This window comes from Gadus morhua, chromosome 4 (genome assembly GCF_902167405.1).
Source record: "Gadus morhua chromosome 4, gadMor3.0, whole genome shotgun sequence".
Lineage (NCBI taxonomy): Eukaryota > Metazoa > Chordata > Actinopteri > Gadiformes > Gadidae > Gadus > Gadus morhua.
In genome coordinates this window covers 11,737,395-11,755,605 of record NC_044051.1, presented here as the reverse complement: position 1 = coordinate 11,755,605, position 18,211 = coordinate 11,737,395, and the positions used below count along the sequence as shown (strand labels likewise).

The following is an 18,211-nucleotide window of genomic DNA, read 5'->3' as shown; positions in this document are numbered from 1 at the left end:
CCCCCCCCCCCCCCCCCCCCCCCCCCCCCCCCCCCCCCCCCCCCCCCCCCCCCCCCCCCCCCCCCCCCCCCCCCCCCCACCCCCCCCCCCCCCCCCCCCCCCCCCCCCCCCCCCCCCCCCCCCAACCCCTCAGGCCTGAAATGATCCCGAGAAGGGCCGTGGTCCTGTTGAAGTGAGTTGCTGGTAGGCGAGAGTCAGAGGAATAGAAGGCGGGCGCAATGCTTGCCAACAATATACGTTGATGGATTCCCCTAACCAATCAGGGAAGAGATGTTGTGATTGGTCCAAAATTAGCCGGGCGCTGTTGTTTTTACAATTACAGGGGGAGGGCAGAGTCTAATCGAAAGAGTGAATTCAGATTTCAGTAGTAGCTGACAGATGGCTATGGCATTTCTAACAAATTATACTCAAATTATATCTCATTAATCTTACCTACATCACCTTTAAGTTGATTAGAAAGAACTATTGAGCTGTGGCAATTGAGAAGGGCTTGACAAAACACAGACAGAAAAGACGGACAGTGGTACAAACACTGCAGTATCGCTACAGTTTTGACAAGAGAGTATCTATCTATCTGAAATGTACTTTATTGGGAGTATTTCAGCCTGCACTTCCACTGAAGTCGAGCCACCGAAACGGCTTGGGGCCTCAGGATACATTAAACAGGAAGTTTAAAAACATTCAAAGATTTCAAAGATTCTTCAAAGTACGTTATCAGTCATTTATGTATCGCACCATTGTATGGCCACAGGTGGGATTGGCTGAGTCTGAAGGTCCTGATAGGTCCGATCTTCAGCAGTCGATGAAGTCAATGAAGAAGCTCAACTGTCACGATCGGTTCCAATACTACATTGCTCCTTTACTGTTTGTGCTCGAGGCTCTAGTGGTCAAACCTGTTCTTCAGCTTTAGGAAAATCTCTTAAAACAGAACCTAGGTGTTCTGTTCCACTGTCACAATACAATGACAAAGGACCAGAAAGAGCCCATTTTTCATTTTATCTGGCCAAAAGTCCAACTGGAGGCTTTTGTGATTTCCGTGGTTCCTGAAGCTTAGCATCGATCGCTTTCTCCAATACACAATCAGACGGTGAAGCTCAATGGGAAATAGGTGTGTTCCTGGCTGCCTAATCTCGGATCAGGCAGTCCCACTAGATCCTACAGTCCCTACACCTCACTAGAACTTCTGGGGGGTGATGGCGCAGAGCCTTGGGCTGGGACCTATGGTTGTGTGCCGTGGGTGGAGGGGAGTAGACTTCAGAGGAGAGCAGATGGAGGTTCACGTTGACATTGAGTCGTTCAGCAGACGATGTTATCCCGAGCCACTCACATGCCTGAGAACAATCAGTGGTATTCAAGCAAGAGTAGGATTCAAGAGTGCGGCACGACCTAGCTCCTTAAAGAACACCTGGACAGAGTGCAGCGTAGCCGTGATATCTTTTTTGTAACCATTATAAGGATTGATTAGTGGTGGTGTAAACGGACGACAAAGAAAGAACCCTAACAGCTTCAACATGAATCCAAAAATGCTCTTCAATAAATACTATACGTTAGCATGTTAAAAAGAAATCGAGCAGGTATATATATATATATATATATATATATATATATAGATTAATATATATGTATAGGGGCCCATCTGATTCTCTCTGCCTCTCCTCGCTTCTGCACTGACTTGCTGCAGTCGGAGAGAGCAAAGCATTGCAGGGAGGAGGCTATGCAGAGAGAGGAGTTTGCCTCCCTGAAATATTAATGAGAAAATGGGCCATGCATTTTTAACCATGCGGCAGCAGCCACCACTAGGGCTTTAGCGCCTTGTCTTTTTCCAGCTCCTTATCTCGCTCGCTTCCCCTCTCTGTGTGTCAGAGTGAGAATAGCTTCTGGAATTCTCTCTCTCTCTCTCTCTCTCTCTCTCTCTCTCTCTCTCTCTCTCTCTCTCTCTCTCTCTCTCTCTCTCTGTCTCTCTCTCTCTCTCTGTCTCTCTCTCCCTCTCTCTCTCTCTCTCTCTCTCTCTCTCTCTCTCTCTCTCTCTCTCTCTCTCTCTCTCTCTCTCTCTCTCTCTCTCTCTCCGCTTGTGATTGTAGTAAAAGTCACTCCTAATTAAATTTAGTATTTATCTTATTCTCCTTTTGGACAATTAGATTCACTCATAAAAGTCAACATTTGGCGAGTGGGATTGTGTGCCGGGCGTGAGTGTGTTTGTGTGCGTAGGTGTGTATACGTCGTACACTTTTTGTAGTTCAGTAGTTTGGACAGGAGTGAACTCTGGTGACAGAGGATCAATTCTTAACGAGAAGGTAAAAAGCAGAATGCATTTCTCTTCGGTCCTCTATGCCATATACTCACCCAGTATCAGTGGCTTTGTGGATCATGTGGTGTCTTCACAATACATACATGTTTCTGGTGAAACCATGAAATAAATGATTTCACCATGCGTATATCTTTTCACCATATGATCATGCCAGACTATACTAAAGCAAGGTATATTACACTATATTATACTATGCTACTATAATATACTGTAATATACTATATTATACTATATTATAGTATACCATACTACTAGCGTTCTATACAATACTGGACTATACTATAATATACTATACTGAAATATGCTATGTTTTTACTATACTATACTACTATTGTTCTATACTATACTGGACTATACTATAATATACTATACTGAATTATACTTTACTATATTACTATACTATATTATATTATACTATACCAAAATATAATATGCTATGCTATGCTAATCTTTGCTATGCTATGCTACATTATAGTATACAATAAACACAGTACCATGCTATACGCTATATACCATGCTATACTATACTAGGCTATGCTATACTACCTACCTTCCTATCCATCTATCCATCCGCCATGTATCATGAGAGTGAAGAGAGCAGATGAGATGTGACAAGAGAGTGAAGCTGGTAGTCTGCTGCCTGGCTGCCTGGGAGACTGACCTAGAAAAATGCAGCAGCTCACGGAAGCGAAAAGAGGCCAGGGAAATAGAGGTAGGCTATTGAAAAGATGAAGACATAAGTGGGAGGAGCGGGATGATGATGATGCAGGGACGGGTAAGAAAGTGAAGCGTAATTAAAGGGAGAATGGGGGATGATGACTATGAGAAGTTTTTGTTTTGAGTTGAATCTGGCGAATAGGTTTGAATTAATCATAGGCCCAAGCTTTTTTGACTACCATCAAGGATCATGAAATCAGGAAAGCATAACAAAATATATCAAGACATAACATATGCGTACCGTAGCATAGCATAAAATAGCATAGTGTACCGTAGCATAGCACAGGATAGCATAAAAGAAAAGGGAAGAGGCGGTGATCAGGAGGGAGATGTGAAAAGTGGGTTAGATAAGCACACTGGATTCTGATTGGAGAGGAGAGGTTGCGTAACATTCTGTCGGATTTAATCATGTCAACACATTCCTACATTTGTCCCAATTCACGCAAAAGTGTGCGTATGCATTGTTTTCAGGAACATTTCCATTCTGTTGATAACCTATGCACATCTTTATACAAATCATATGCACCAATCATTAGTTGGAAAGACACTTCTTAGGGTTTGGGTTTCATCAGGACTCAGACTCAAAACTCAGTCTTGTTACAACTCAAGACATGCAAGGGAGTTTCAGCATTGCGCTAGGTGTTCAGGAGTCATACTATATTCTGTTGACTATTGATGTTCCACTGGGTTCCTCTTCGATGATAAACAAGTCATAGATCTTGTATTTTAGAAAATTAGCGAATGCTTCATAAGCCCCCAAACACCTTCATTTAGCTTTTTGGATTGCATATTGTGAAACAACTTTGTGGCACAAGGTTTCTAAAGGAAAGAAGGGCTTAGTGGTTAGATGCAGGGCAGGATATCTTTACAACACCTTTGCCACATAGATGTAGGGTTCATCTGACTTCATGACCTGGAAAGGAATCAACACAGCGGTATTCTCCCCGGCTCCATCTGTTCCCGATAATACTCCATTTCACCTGGAACACTGCTCTCTCCCCACTTGTTTTAACTTAATCTCTCCTCTGTCTTTGTATTTTCTTGTTCTTTCTGTTTCCTTCTTGGCCCATACAGATTTCTCCCTTTCTATGAACTTAACTTGAATGTTTTGAGTTGGCTCTCGTATGCTAGGGTTAGCAGTTTTAGCCTGCGTTTCTATCATTTGTTATCATAACTCCAGTCAACCAAGGCGTGCCTCAAGGCTCCTTGCTCGGGCCCCTCCGTTTCCTCCTCCACACGCTCCCCCCCCTCCCCCTTGGTACCCTCATCCACCGGGCCCCCCCTCAACTGCCATCGCTATGCGGATGACACTGAGCTTTACCTCAACAAACTCCCAGCCATACTACACCCCCCAACACCTTTGCAGATCCAAAACCCCACACATGGCTGCAGACTACTACCACGCCTAACACAATTAGGAAAGATCAATATTAATTTTTTTAAGGTATGCCCATGACCTCTCTAAACTTAAATAAAGTACAAGTAGGCCTACGCTCTGTATCACCACTCATGGTTTTTAATTTGTTTTTATTTTATTTTACTAGAATAGGCCTACGCATTATGCCTTTAGACTAGAGGATACATAGCCTAATGTACACTGTAACTATATTAAACTCCTCATAATTAATAATAGGACAATAATCGTATTCAAAAAGGAGGATTGTACTTATTATATACTTTTATATACAGAAAATAAGCGAAAATGTCTTTACCCGACTCATACGGAACGCACGGCATTTCAATCCAAGCTATGGAGCGAGTGTATTAGCTCACGACTCGTAAAGCACAATATTGCCATCTAGTGGCCAGCTTACCCAATCAGAAACTCGTTGTATCACTACTTTTCTAACATCACGGTTATGTTATTAATTGCTTTCAACGAAAACCATGGCTTGTTAAAAAAAACGATATTTTAGTTACCTATCAAATGTTCTTTTCTCAAAATAAGTACGTGTACAGCATTTATTCATTAAATAGTGGGAGCAAATCGGACTCACTGATCTTTTGGTAGGCCTAAACCAACCAGGTGGTTTTGGTTACAGCGAGGCAAGCAAAGGATTTCCCCTCGCTCTGTTTGTGCTACTAAACATAAAAAAACATGAACCTGGCTCTCGGTGGGATGAGTTCTTAAACGTTTATAACAATTTAGGTGTGGCCTCGTACATTGAAACGCATCGTTTTGTAGTCACAAATAGGCAAACACACACATCGTATTCTACATTGTAACAATCACTCGTTTTTTTATTTGTCATTCTCTCGCAGACCACTTTTAAGTCTTCTAATAGGGGTAGGGTTGGCAGGGGTCCGTTTTGAACGCAAGACGTGCAGATGTCAATGACTGCGTTGCAGTCTTTCGTATGACCTCTGGATGGAGACAGTTTCCTTTGAGTAATATGGTAGACATCTGCTCTTCTATGCCTCAACTACGCACAGATTAGGGGCTTTGGTTTTCCCTGATAAAAAAGTGTTTTTGAGAAATTTGGTAAAATATTTCATGCACTCTTTGGCTAATATCTATGCTGCAAATGAATAAATAAATATATATATATATTTCTTTGTAGCCTAAATGTATTTTCTTTTAATGGTGTGTGTTTGACCTGTAATCATCACTTCCGCTCGCCGAAGAAGCCAAATAGGGAAGGAGCAGGCGTGACTGTCCTGGGCAGAGATGTCGGCATGGTTATAATATGAATTGGAACGGAGTAGGGACCTGGGCCTGATACAGAAATAGGTAAGCCTGTTGCTACAAGTTAGAAGTCATTATAGAGTCATTGTAGCGGAATGGTCACACTTTTTGGTATTGATTGTAGCGGTCTAGCCGTTGCTAATGTATACAAATCAGCACGCGGTAAATATGAGCAGGCCGGCTTGGTTTGACTAATCGGTAATGTAAGTGTTCAAGTGAGCATGGCCACGTACATAGAAAGAGATAATCAATTTGTATGACCTATATCGACCGGTTCGTTCCTACGTGACAAACTATTTTCGTTAGCTAATGCACTGGGATTATTTTCGAATCCCAGTGCAGGTATGCACTGGGATTCGCACAGAATTGTCCAAAGTTGAACAGACCTAGAGTAACGCACTAACACAGCCCTGTATAAATTAAGGCTTCCGATGAACGCGTTCTCCGGTTTTATGAAAACTTCACGTTGGAAGACTTATCATCGCGAGAAATTATGCATAGTTCTCTAATCCAAAGACGATGGCACGAGCATTTGTATGTGCTCACCAGTCCACACTTTTATTCCAACATTATATATTTTATATTCAATATTATTGCCCTTAAATTGCCTTGCGTCTTTGCAGTCGAACTGTTTTTATACAGCTATACACCTGTTATTACACAACTTTGCATGCAACACCTTTTCATTTTAATAAGTGACTGCTTTCTGACTGACAGTTTATTATTAATCTACCTCGATATTAGACGTAGGGCCTATATTGATAAGAGTGCATTTGTATGTGCTCACCAGTCCACACTTTTATTCCAACATTATATATATTCAATATTATTGCCCTTAAATTGCCTTGCGTCAATGCAGTCGAACTGTTTTTATACAGAGTATACAACTGTTATTACACAATTTTGCATGCAACACCTTTTAATTTTAATAAGTGACTGCTTTCTGACTGACAGTTTATTATTAATCTACCTCGATATTAGACGTATATTGATAAGAGTGCATTTAAATCTTCTTATCCCAGGGCTAGCCTAATAAGTGTTCAGGACTCGGTATGATGGTAATGCATACCAGAGGAAAGGGCTAGGTCACTGGCCGAGGCGACATGGTTGTGACAGCTGACAACTGGCCAAATAAAGCCAGGTGCACGTGCTTGCAGTCCTTGCATGCTGAGCTGATGATATGTTGCGGGCCTTACGTCATTGGTCATAAGCCTGGTGTAAGTTCTCAACCGGTTTAAATAAGGTGTCCTCCGAAGCACCCCGAATAGAGAATTAATCAAATACAATCTGTGCGTGCGAGAGTGCATGTTCATGTTGATTACAAATCAGTAACGTTATATTTGTTACTCCAACGGTACTACCACACTGATGACTAATGCTTTAATTCAGATGCACATTTACGCAATACATATGCAGCTTTGTCTCCACGATTGGCTTACAGGAACATTTGCAGGACTGTACAGTTGTGTCGACCCAACGATTTAGTTGCATTATTAATCACAAACCAAATGGTGTATCCTGAATTAACTATTCTATTGTTATGACAGGATGGGTGAAGAGGCACATTTCTACGGCAATGCCGAGGTGTACTGGCGGGACGTTCCCCCCACAGTGGACGGCATGCTGGGAGGCTACGGAAGCATCTCCAACATCGACCTTAATGGATCGAAGGCCTTCCTGAAGAAATTAATTGGTGTAAGAAACTTGCATAATGATGACAAGATGGTCAATGATGGTCAAGTCTGACATGACTTCTCTTTTTCAACTCTTATTAGGTCAATAATATACACGACTATGTATGTAAACAGTGACAGAAAAACAAAGTTACCAGTGCCTAAAGCGATGTCTTTAATCCACTTGCTCTAGCGTATTATTGTGTTTATCAATTGAAGAAAAGGCCATTTATGTGTAAGAACGAGGCAGTAGAAGTTTGGCACCCCAACATTTTGCGATCCCGATCTCTTGTGCTGGAGTGTAAACATGTGTAAGAAGCAGTAAATGTTTGACCCCCCCCAAAATACTGTGATCCCCATCTCTTGTACTAGCGTATAAACATGTGTAAGAAGCAGTAGAAGTTTGGCCACTCTTAATCTCATCGTGCCCATCTCTTGTCTCGTACCCCAGGAAGGCGAGGGCAAGACGGGGACGATGTGCGCGCTGGACTGCGGCGCGGGCATCGGCCGCATCACCAAGCGCCTCCTGCTGCCCCTCTTCCAGACCGTGGACCTGGTGGACGTCACGCAGGAGTTCCTGGACCAGGCCAGGACCTACCTGGGCGAGGAGAGCAAGCGGGTGGGCCACTACTTCTGCACGGGCCTGCAGGACTTTGTGCCCGAGCCGGGCCGCTACGACGTCATCTGGATCCAGTGGGTGATCGGTGGGTACCCGGACGGGGGCGGGCAATGTCCTAAGGGGTCAGCCGTGGCTACAACTCCAACACGGGCGGGGAAACATACCGGCCGCGGCTTTTAGATTTGTGTTGGAGCTGAACGATCTGGGGAAATGATCAAATTGCGATTTTATTTAGACCGATATTGCGATTGCGAGTTGCGAGTTAGCATTTGATTTTTCTTTTTAAAGTTCCTTCTGTATTATTCACTAAACAAGCAATAAATCATTCTATAGTATGACCAACACAACATTGGAAGCAGTCAACATATAAACTGCTCTTTCCTTTAGGCCAGGCCTATGTGTTGAGATGAACTTATGCATGAATTAACAACTTAATTGAACCGTAAAAGAAAAAGGAATGATTAGTCGGTAAGATTAATCGACTGACTGGAGATCAGTAATTTAATTTGAATTAGATGAATCGTTCAGCCCTAATGTGTGTTCTTGTCGACTCTTCAGGTCACCTGACGGACGAGCACCTGGTGAAGTTCCTGGAGCGCTGCCAGGGCGCCCTGCGGCCCGGCGGCATCGTGGTCATCAAGGACAACGTGGCCTACGAGGGCGTGGTCCCCGACGACGTGGACAGCAGCGTGTGCCGGGACCTGCAGATCGTGCGCAGCCTTGTGGCCAAGGCGGGCCTGCGCATCGTCCACCAGGAGCAGCAGATGGACTTTCCCAAGGAGATCTACCAAGTGCACACACTGGCCCTCAGATAGGGGAGGGGGGACGCGAATGTTGTTTCTGATTCCGTGCCAACTTTATTTTATATGTGGAAAGTCAAGAGTTCATGCAACACACCGCTCCTTGGTTTCAGTTCGATGGTTTGACGTTCCTTTTTAGTTTTGGTTCGAATGAGACGGCGTCAATACACCCATGTCAGTTTTTTATTAGTCATTTTTGATGAGCTGCTGCAATAAGTGCGTGACTTTGTCGCAAATTTATTATGAAGAATAACCTGCTGAACCAAAATTGGACCTTTACCAGCTTGGCATTGTATAATGAGGTGTTCCTGGTGGTGAAAATCCCAAAGTGTGTCAAGAGCAAGTGGGGTTCATGCAGACTGAACCTTGTGTGATCCTGCAACAAGCAGTTTTAGACTAAATAGAATACCAAGGGTACACTTGTTGATTTGAATGTTGCTTTTTTATTTGTAGGTTTTGGGTCTGCATTCAGGGGGATAATGTTCCTAAAACCTTGAGTTAAAATACAATGAAACATCTTATCTATTTCACAGCAATACACATTTGAAAGAGCAAACATTGCAAATAATTTAATTATATAAGGCTTGTTGTACAGAGATTTTGTATCTGGTCAATTTGTATGCAAGTGTTCATGTGTCCGTAATGTGCTTCCTCAGATTTGGATATTAAATTCCTAGAAAATAATTATTGGGTACTGTAGTTGACTGACATCCAACCAGGACTGGATTCAACTAGTAAGCTTGTGAGCATTCATACAAAAAGTACACAAGGAATCCAGTTATATAGTGGGAAGAGAAACAATCTCTAGCTGACAATTATTAAATGATTCCAGTGCAATTTAAGTACTTAAATTGTGCTTGGCTAGCTAGTGTATGCTATGTCTTCATAATGTGTTAGGTGTTGATAACATACAAAGAAAATGCATTACAAAATCGAACACCTTCTCAAACTTCAACATTTGTATCTTAAAATGATGCATATATTCATTTGTACAATGAAAAAAAAGAAATTGAGCACTTCAAAATCAATAGCCTTTAAACCAAGATTGCATAAGAATGTTGTTAGTTTGCAACTTAAAATAAATTAGCATTTTAGTAGATTGGACTGTGGGCGCGTGTGTGTGTGCGAGAGATCTAAAAGGCAATTTCAGAATCTGTTCTCATGAAGGGGAATCTAAATGGACAACATCCATCCCCACAACGTCACGAGCAGCAAGGGAAAGTGGCTAAAAGGCTGTTGGGTGCAACTCTTCCAGCGATATGACACCACAAGCCTGGTGTTTCAAAGTGTGTGTGTAGCAGCAGGATGTACTGGCGGCGGTGGTTGATGCCGCTGTATACCGAGGCAGAGCTGTTAGGACCACGTCTCGCTCTGGAACCGCCCGGCCTTCTCCATGGCAACCAACATCTGATCCGACTCCTCCAATGACAGCCCCCCTTCGAGCTGAAAGGTGGCCTTCAGTGCATCGCACACACTGGCGGGCATGTCTTTGGCAGCGCTAGATGAGAAAAGAAATATGTTTATTTTACATTAAAAGGGACGTACTGGGTTAAATAATAGTGTTATTACAATAAATCGATTGAGCTGATGTATTTGTCTAAAGCGACTTACAATAGGTGAAATCAGTGAAGATATAACCCAAAAAGTATCAATCATCGATTGATCCAGGTCAAAATCGTTACTTAAATGCCCACAAAAATGTTATCATTATCCTCGCATAATTCCCAGAATTTCAAACAATAATTAAAATTGAATGGAAATTCTGACATACAATAAAAACATTTATAAAGGAAACATTTTTTGGCACGTGGTTTTGTGTTTTACTCACCCTGCAATATAAAAGTAGGCGTTCCTATTAGCAATCAGGTCCCAGAGAAGTTTAGACTGCTCCTTCACACGATGCTGCACATATATCTTGTCCTCCTACATGAAGAGGAGCAATAAGGGTGAAATCCTGAAGGTTCATCAAACAAGGCACTCAAAACATGATCATGATCAGTTAAGCTTCACATATGGACTGTAGACTGTAATAGTCATAAGAAGATTCCTAGAGGTACACTATGGACCAGTACCTTTTGACTTAGGTGAGGGACAACAACCCAAGCCCCCAATACCCTGCCCCCTAACAAACTAGCTCAGAGTAGTACGAATGAATACACCTTAGTTAGAGAACGTCTTGCATCATATCGCATGAACATTTAGGAAGGTTTGATAGTGCTTCACGTTAACACTATTTATATATATTTTTTTCCTAGCCACATTTGGATCCTTTCAATATTATATTTAATTGTGTTTTCGAACTGAAATAAACAATTTATTTTCCATATAAATATTTGTAATATCTTGTATATATATATCAATATATTTGAACACCTAACCTTTGTTTGATAAATACATGTCTTTTTTTGCTTTCGTTAGATGCTCCATGTGATCTTCAGTCGTGCGTCTGCTACCCTGTGTCTCACCTGGTCCCGGGAGAAGGCGGTGAACAGCTTCAGTTGTCCCTCCTCCACTCTGTCCCTCCATTCAGCGCTGAAGTAGAAGTCCTTGAACTGGGAGCGACAGCCGAAGAACAGCACGTTCGCTGCCGGCACAAGAGTGGGGGGAATGAAATCTGTTTGAGTTGTGTCTCGAGGTAACCCCTTCACCCTTATTCACTGCCAGCGGTATCACCAACCAAACATGACATCAGGTATCCTCCCTGCACGTATCATACTTTTGTTTCAAATGTATTCTTCTTTTAATAGGAAACTATCACACTCTGTCACACATTATTTGATAATATAAGCGAGGAATTATTCATATGAAAGTATCCGGGAAAAAATGCAGACAAATTTGACCATTAATGGCTATTTTCTAAATAGAAAATGCTAATGGAAAGTAATAAACGTTTTGTGATGTTTTTTCAAAGTTTGAATCAAAGTTCAAATAAGAAAAAAAAACAAATGATTAAGTGAAATACTCCTACCTGCTTTGCCCTGTGCTATTCTCTCCTGCAGGGCCGACCTGAAGGGTGCTACTCCCGTTCCCGGACCCACCATGATCACAGGTATGTCCTGGTCCGCAGGAAACCTTAAGGTGCCTTTCTTGACCCACAGGGGCACTCGTACCTCGCCTAAGACACAATGACAGAATAATAAACATCATGTTTAATACGGACGTACTTCAATTAACTAACGTCAATCCTCATACTCATTCAAATACAATGAACAAATCAAAAGCTTGACATTGCTAGGAATGAACTTAAAATAATCTAAAGGAAAAAGTAATCGATGAATAATAATAATAATGGATAGGAAATTGTGGAGGACCTTGTGACGGGTCTAGAGAGCTGAGCCAGGTGGAGCAGAGGCCCCTGCGTGGTTTCTGAATCTGCGTTTTGTATCCAACCACAGCCACCAGGATCTGAAGCTTCCCGGGATGGGCCTATCAGAGGGGTTGACTGGGTTGAGCTTCCACATCTTCAAGCTAACTTTAGTTTTTCAGACCATTTTATATTTTATTCAAATTGTTCATGCCCAGTATTCTATTTTGTCCAGAGCTATTGTTATAATATATTTTATACACTCGTATATCATTATAATAATATTTATTATATACACAAACCAGTTTCTGTATATAATGAATATACACAAACCAGAAAATAAATATACACAAACCAGTTTGTGTTTCTCTTATACTTTTTCATATTACATTGTTGAAGGAGCCTAAGACTCAAGAATTTCATTGCCAAAGACTGCTGCTGTAATTGTTGTGCATATGACAAAGAAACCATCTTTAATCTTCTTGAATCATTAAAGAATTAGGGATAATACGCTAGCATCAGTGTATTATTTATTTAGGTTAAAAAAACACTGTGCTCCTCTTTCTCCCTAATCTCCCCAAACCACACCCACCCTCAAAATGCAAAGCTTGCTAAAATACAACAACACAAGATATCTCCACATTGCTGCAGAGTCTGAGAAATTAACCTACATCCCTGTAGCCTTAAGGTTAACGTCTAGGTGACAGAAGGTGTTTTTTCCTTTAAGTCATTATAACTTTGATTTGACAATTGTTGTTAACATTAAACACCACGGGTCCTATTGACCTAGTGGCCATCTTGGTTCTTAACTCAAGCTGGTAGGGGGAACTCAATGTGGAATTGCATTCTGTTCTCCCACCCAGCTAGTGTTTAGAACCAAAAAGGAACCAAGATTGCCGATTAACTAAGGCCCATAGACACACAGTCCAGACTGAGGTGGTTGAATCACCACTAGATCCTCTCAATGCATCCACACCACCATAGGGGTCCACTTCAGGGCAGTGGTGGAGTGGGTGGCTCACCAGGGGGGAGGAGGCGATGGAGAAGGAACGGGGTTGGATCGGGGGGAACAGGTCCAGCAGGTAGTCCACCTTCAGCTCTGCGGTAGTGTGGGGGAAGTCACATAGGACCTACCGCGCACACACACACACACACACACACACACACACACACACACACACACACACACACACACGTAATGCATATCTAACACCGTGCCTTGACTGGTCGAAAGAACACCTTGGTCCCCATTTTGGATTCGGACACAAGGCCGATCCTATTACTAGTTTTATGCTCGGTGGATGAAACCTGAGCCGCGCCACACCAACAAAGGAGCACTGCGCTCTGTGACATGGGACACCAGTGGGAGTCGCCCCCCATCCCTACATCCCCCCGCCCCCTCCCCTCCCCTCACCTCCAGAGCGGTGCGTCTGGGCCGGCTGCAGTAGGCGTGCAGCTCGTCCTGGCCCTCCGCCGAGCTGAACTCGGCCAGCTTCTCCTTCTCCAGCTCATTGGTGGAGAAGCACTGCAGCGTCTCGAAGAAGGAGCGGCGGGGCACGGCCGCCACGCCCAGGTAGCCCTCCACCAGGTGGCGCAGCGAGCACGGCTCGGGCAGCCCCGCCGGCGCTGGAGCCGCGCGGGGGGGGGTAAGGGCGGAGGTTTAGATTCAGGTGCTACCTGGCGGCCATCTTGGTTCTGAAGGCTAGCTGGACGGTGAGGGACTGAATGATGATGGTCCGACAGTGCTCAAATCTAAACACAACTATGGCGACAATTCAATATTCATATTATCGCGACTCATATCAAATACTTGAAAACAGTTCTAAGATAAGTTGCCATTGTTCTTTTCTTCAGGACAATGCGTACCCGCAGTGCTGTCGTTAGCCTTGAGGATAAACTGAGAGTCTGGGTCGAGTCGAAGCTGCTGACAGAACTGCTCCACGTCCTCTGGGTTGTTACAGGGTCGCATGCTCACCACGTCCCCAGCGGTGAACCTGGACAAACACAGCATCACTCGTATATATACTGCATATATATTACCATTTGTACTTGTGGTGATTTTATTATTATTTATACGATTATATTCTCTGTGGGATTTTCCTTTTTATGCTGATGTAGCTCTTGAATTCCAGACTCTGTGCATAAAGGTCAATATCAATATCACCAAGAACTGCACTTTAGGAACTAGCTTTTATACTTTTTACACTTACTCAATGTTGGAGTCTGAAATGTCAAACTCGATGAGGCGGACCTCCTGGAAATGGGAGGGGTGAGAGACTCTCTGGTTGGACGTCATGCGCGCCGGGAAAGGATGGGATTCAGACGGGACGCGCTGTTCTTTGGAATTCCTCTCCGTGTCACCCGACGTCTCACCGACACCCTCCAGGAAGTGGAATGTATATCTGGGAGGCAGCCTGCAGAAACGAGGGAACGACGGAACCGTCACGCTCAGCTATTTCCTCAGATATCATATTAAGAACTCATCCAAATGCCTGATGTGACATCCACTCCGATTCTGTGATAAACTTGTACCATTGTCGTGATTAGTCATTGGAATGGAGAGTGGATAATACAGACTGTGTTTTTGAAGATACATAATGAAGCAGTTTTCTCCATTTAAAAAAAGGCAAAACGTGAAGGTTTGCCTCCAAGGTCGCTGATGAACAATATTCAAATCATTATGAAATTATTTCTACGCAAACAAAATAGTCAGTCAAACCAAAAGGCATTAGACAAACATAGACCAAAATAGAAGCATGTTTTTCTCCCCGTATTTGTAACCAACTTACGGTTGGTCCTCTGGCAGGGGGGTCACGGTGTTCATGGAGGGGTACAGAGCTGACGCTCGGTCCCAGAACGAGGCCAGCCACGGGTCGATCACTGCGTCCGCTCTGTTCCAACACACAGGGAGCACACTTCACCACCTGACCCTCACTAGCGGTAGGTCACAAACAACCTGAGGACTTTTAATGTAATACATAAAACATTGTTAGTGCGTGGGACACACATAGCATAAACAATTGCCTTTCACGCTTTACTTTTTGCCCGTTATTGTGTTCATTAGTACTTTACTTCTACTTGGAAAACTACAAGGCAGTACTTGTGTTGGTGTTCAATCAAAATGTAGCTATTTTTGCAAATATTCAATCAACCCAGTTTTCTAACTATTCATAAACCAAAGCAACACATAACATTTACCAAAATATGATACCTCATGTTCATTTAAGTAGGGATTATCTGTAAAAAATATATATACTTCATAAAGAATATCAGGTCCCATTGAGATAATGTGGTACACAAATGATCTCTTTGCTGGTAGAATAAGCATAGGAAATGAAACCTTTAGCTTCCTAACGTTTTGTCTCTTACCCTAGGTCGTGTTGATCATCAGCCAACCCCACCGACGACAGCAGGCTGGCTCCCAACTGCTGAAGGCGCTTATGAAGCTTTTTGGCCACAAAATTGAACCTACAATCACAAAGGAAAAGATTGATGTGATGACTCCGTTCTTCATATGAGATGCTTCTTGTTGTTTAAGTTACATTATGAGATTCAGATTCAGATTCAGATCACTTTATTTGCCATGACATGTAAACATGTTTGGAATTTGTTTTGGTACAGTGGAGTTTACAACAGGACAGACAAGACAGGACAAGTAAGACTGAGAACAACCAAAGCATGCAAGTATTAATAGTAATATAAATATATGTTTTTTTATATCATATATCGAAGTGCTTTTTAAAGTTCCAAGACAAATAGTACCGCTAAGCAGGGCGCGTTTTAGAATAGTAGCGCTCCGTCATCACAAATCAGAAACAAAGTAAGCTCCGGTCATCTCTTTGAGATGTTCTCCACTTACTTGGGATAAGAAGAGTCCCCTAGCCCGAGTACTGCACAGTCCAGCTGGCACAGAGAGCCAGCAGGCAAAGACTTCCTGAACAGGAAACGCCAGAAATTCTGCCAAGAGAGCAAATCACTATTGAATATATATCATATGATGTAACTTGTACTGTAAATACAGTACAAATACTGTCATTTCTATTGCATTTTATTTATTCCATCTTCTATCCATCTTCTTCCCTTTGCTATATTACCTGTGTTTTTATATTGAGATGTTGTTTTATTGTCTGCTGCTATTTCACCTAAGGGATGTACAAAGTATCCATTTGAATAAAACATTTGCTTGTTTGGGTAACGTTACCTTCATGTTATCAGGGGGGTCTCCTTGGCCAGTGGTGGAACACACAAATATGACCAGAGATTCAGAGATCAGGTGGGCCTATTGAAAGAAAAACAAAGAGCAGGGGAGAGGGCAACAATACAACTCTTAGACGGCATGAGAAACAAACATCCATCCTTAACCATTTTAATATTAGGCCCAACCAAAACTATTATTATTTGGGTTATTCTCTCTAAAGAGAAACACGCGGAAACATTTTATGCAATAGGTTTACTCCAATGTGACAGCCTCGCTTCACACAATGGAACAAATCAGAAAAGAGATGTGCTCTAGAATCGTTATCGGCTAATACAGAGGCAGACGAGTTGAAACTAATATTATCACTCACTAACAGCCAACAGATGGCCATGCCATTTTTTATCACACCACAGTCAAATACCAGTACCCTTAAATCATACTTACAGCCACCGAGAAGAAAAGGTATCAATGAAGAACATTGGATTAATATTAAAGAAGCTTTCATCTCTCTGTTGAACTGACCACATTGTAGCCGTCCAGCGGTGCCACCCGGTTCTGGATGTGCTTCCTCTGGGCCTGTCGTCCAATCCGCTGGGCCGTGTCCTGGGCGGTCCCTGTCTGGCTGCCATACAGGACCAGCAGCGAGGGCAGCGCCATTCTGGGGAGGAACAACCTGATCTTACATCACGGTTTTATATTCCACGGTATCGTCACCTATGTCTATCTAATGCTATGCCCAATAATCCCATACATTCTAATCACTTGTAGCCTACACATAAGCAACGAACACACCACACAGATACTCATAGCCGCCTAGGGTATCCATCTCAACAATACATCTCTCTCTCTCTCTCTCTCTCTCTCTCTCTCTCTCTCTCTCTCTCTCTCTCTCTCTCTCTCTCTCTCTCTCTCTCTCTCTCTCTCGTGTTCACACATAAAGAACCTCACCTCTCTGAGAACCAGAGAGCGCTACATAATGTTATGCTGAATTTACTTCAATCGGTTTATAACGCTAAACCTAATAATTGCTCATCCTTGGTATTCGTGATCTCTAATTATGACTTTTAACATCCTTAATCCTCGACACATACAGAAAGGCATGTTTAAGGGAGACTGAGCCTGAGACTACAAATTATTGTCATTATTAATGACAATTCACATTGTTATTGACATTTTTTTGTGGCATGTCTGATTCTTATAAAGACAAATGGATGTTTTATTCAGAGATTTTTTTTTACTTTACATTGTAGGGCCACCATAAGATGGTCTACTCTATACCACTGTATAGACATCTTAAATATGAGGACACGATTGTCTTGTCCTACTCAATCAGTGTTACACTGGTAAATACTCTTCATGGTACCCTCTTGTTGACCCCTTGTTGCGTCATAACATTAGCCGGAGCAAACCTCAATCAATAAATAGTTGAGAACCGGATCCCTTATTCAGTTCAATTTCCAAATACATTTCCGAAATACTGACGCTAATAAGGACGGGTTCAACTTGCCTTCCAGCTTCGGCTACCTGTCTTTTATTAAATAATCAATGATGAGCTGTAAAGAGAAGAGTTTATGAAAATGACTTGATCATGCATTGGTCTAGGACGTAACACTTTACGGCAATTCTTCTCGGGCTGTGATTGGTTGGTCCAATCTTCTTCACGTGACGCCCGGTAGACGTAAATGTATATATTTTTTTATAAATTGATTTCGGGGACATGCATGATATATAGTAATCGTAAAATCATAAAGAGGGATGTTTTTAGAAACAAGGTGATAGTAATAATGCACATTTAGCATATTACGGATGATTTAAACACCATAGAGAAAACTACTGACAACTAAAACAACTTCTAAAAACAAGGAGAAAGGAGAAACAGCGAAAATAGGCCAAAGCTATCTGGGAT

The 18,211-nt window shown here is 42.5% G+C and overlaps 2 protein-coding genes across 2 annotated transcripts; one reads left to right on the top strand and one right to left on the bottom strand.

Annotated features, from left to right (window-relative positions):
• The first annotated feature begins 5,601 nt into the window (after positions 1–5,601).
• On the top strand, positions 5,602–9,487 carry ntmt1 (N-terminal Xaa-Pro-Lys N-methyltransferase 1). Its single transcript, XM_030354262.1, has 4 exons — positions 5,602–5,756; positions 7,259–7,406; positions 7,836–8,088; positions 8,562–9,487. Exons 2-4 carry the CDS (start codon positions 7,260–7,262, stop codon positions 8,816–8,818), a joined length of 657 nt encoding a protein of 218 aa, XP_030210122.1. The 5' UTR covers positions 5,602–5,756; position 7,259; the 3' UTR covers positions 8,819–9,487.
• On the bottom strand, positions 9,227–17,933 carry ndor1 (NADPH dependent diflavin oxidoreductase 1). The gene is made up of 15 exons (XM_030354261.1): positions 17,813–17,933; positions 16,828–16,963; positions 16,309–16,386; positions 15,967–16,064; positions 15,477–15,575; positions 14,897–14,998; positions 14,318–14,521; positions 13,974–14,101; positions 13,522–13,733; positions 13,130–13,237; positions 12,115–12,229; positions 11,772–11,918; positions 11,269–11,387; positions 10,632–10,726; positions 9,227–10,301 (listed from the first exon to the last, which is right to left on the bottom strand). Exons 2-15 carry the CDS (start codon positions 16,960–16,962, stop codon positions 10,157–10,159), a joined length of 1,785 nt encoding a protein of 594 aa, XP_030210121.1. The 5' UTR covers position 16,963; positions 17,813–17,933; the 3' UTR covers positions 9,227–10,156.
• Between the last annotated feature and the right edge of the window lie 278 nt (positions 17,934–18,211).

Bases quoted from the DNA above. Each gene is read 5' to 3' on its own strand.
- ntmt1 (XM_030354262.1), top strand. From the start codon at position 7,260: ATGGGTGAAGAGGCACATTTCTACGGCAATGCCGAGGTGTACTGGCGG. The intron at 7,407-7,835 runs GTAAGAAACTTG...CTCGTACCCCAG, and splicing joins TCCTGAAGAAATTAATTGGT to GAAGGCGAGGGCAAGACGGG. The intron at 8,089-8,561 runs GTGGGTACCCGG...TCGACTCTTCAG, and splicing joins CTGGATCCAGTGGGTGATCG to GTCACCTGACGGACGAGCAC.
- ndor1 (XM_030354261.1), bottom strand. From the start codon at position 16,962: ATGGCGCTGCCCTCGCTGCTGGTCCTGTATGGCAGCCAGACAGGGACC. The intron at 12,230-13,129 runs GTGAGCCACCCA...CCCCTCTGATAG, and splicing joins CCATCGCCTCCTCCCCCCTG to GCCCATCCCGGGAAGCTTCA. The intron at 10,727-11,268 runs GTGAGACACAGG...CTCTTCATGTAG, and splicing joins CCGCCTTCTCCCGGGACCAG to GAGGACAAGATATATGTGCA.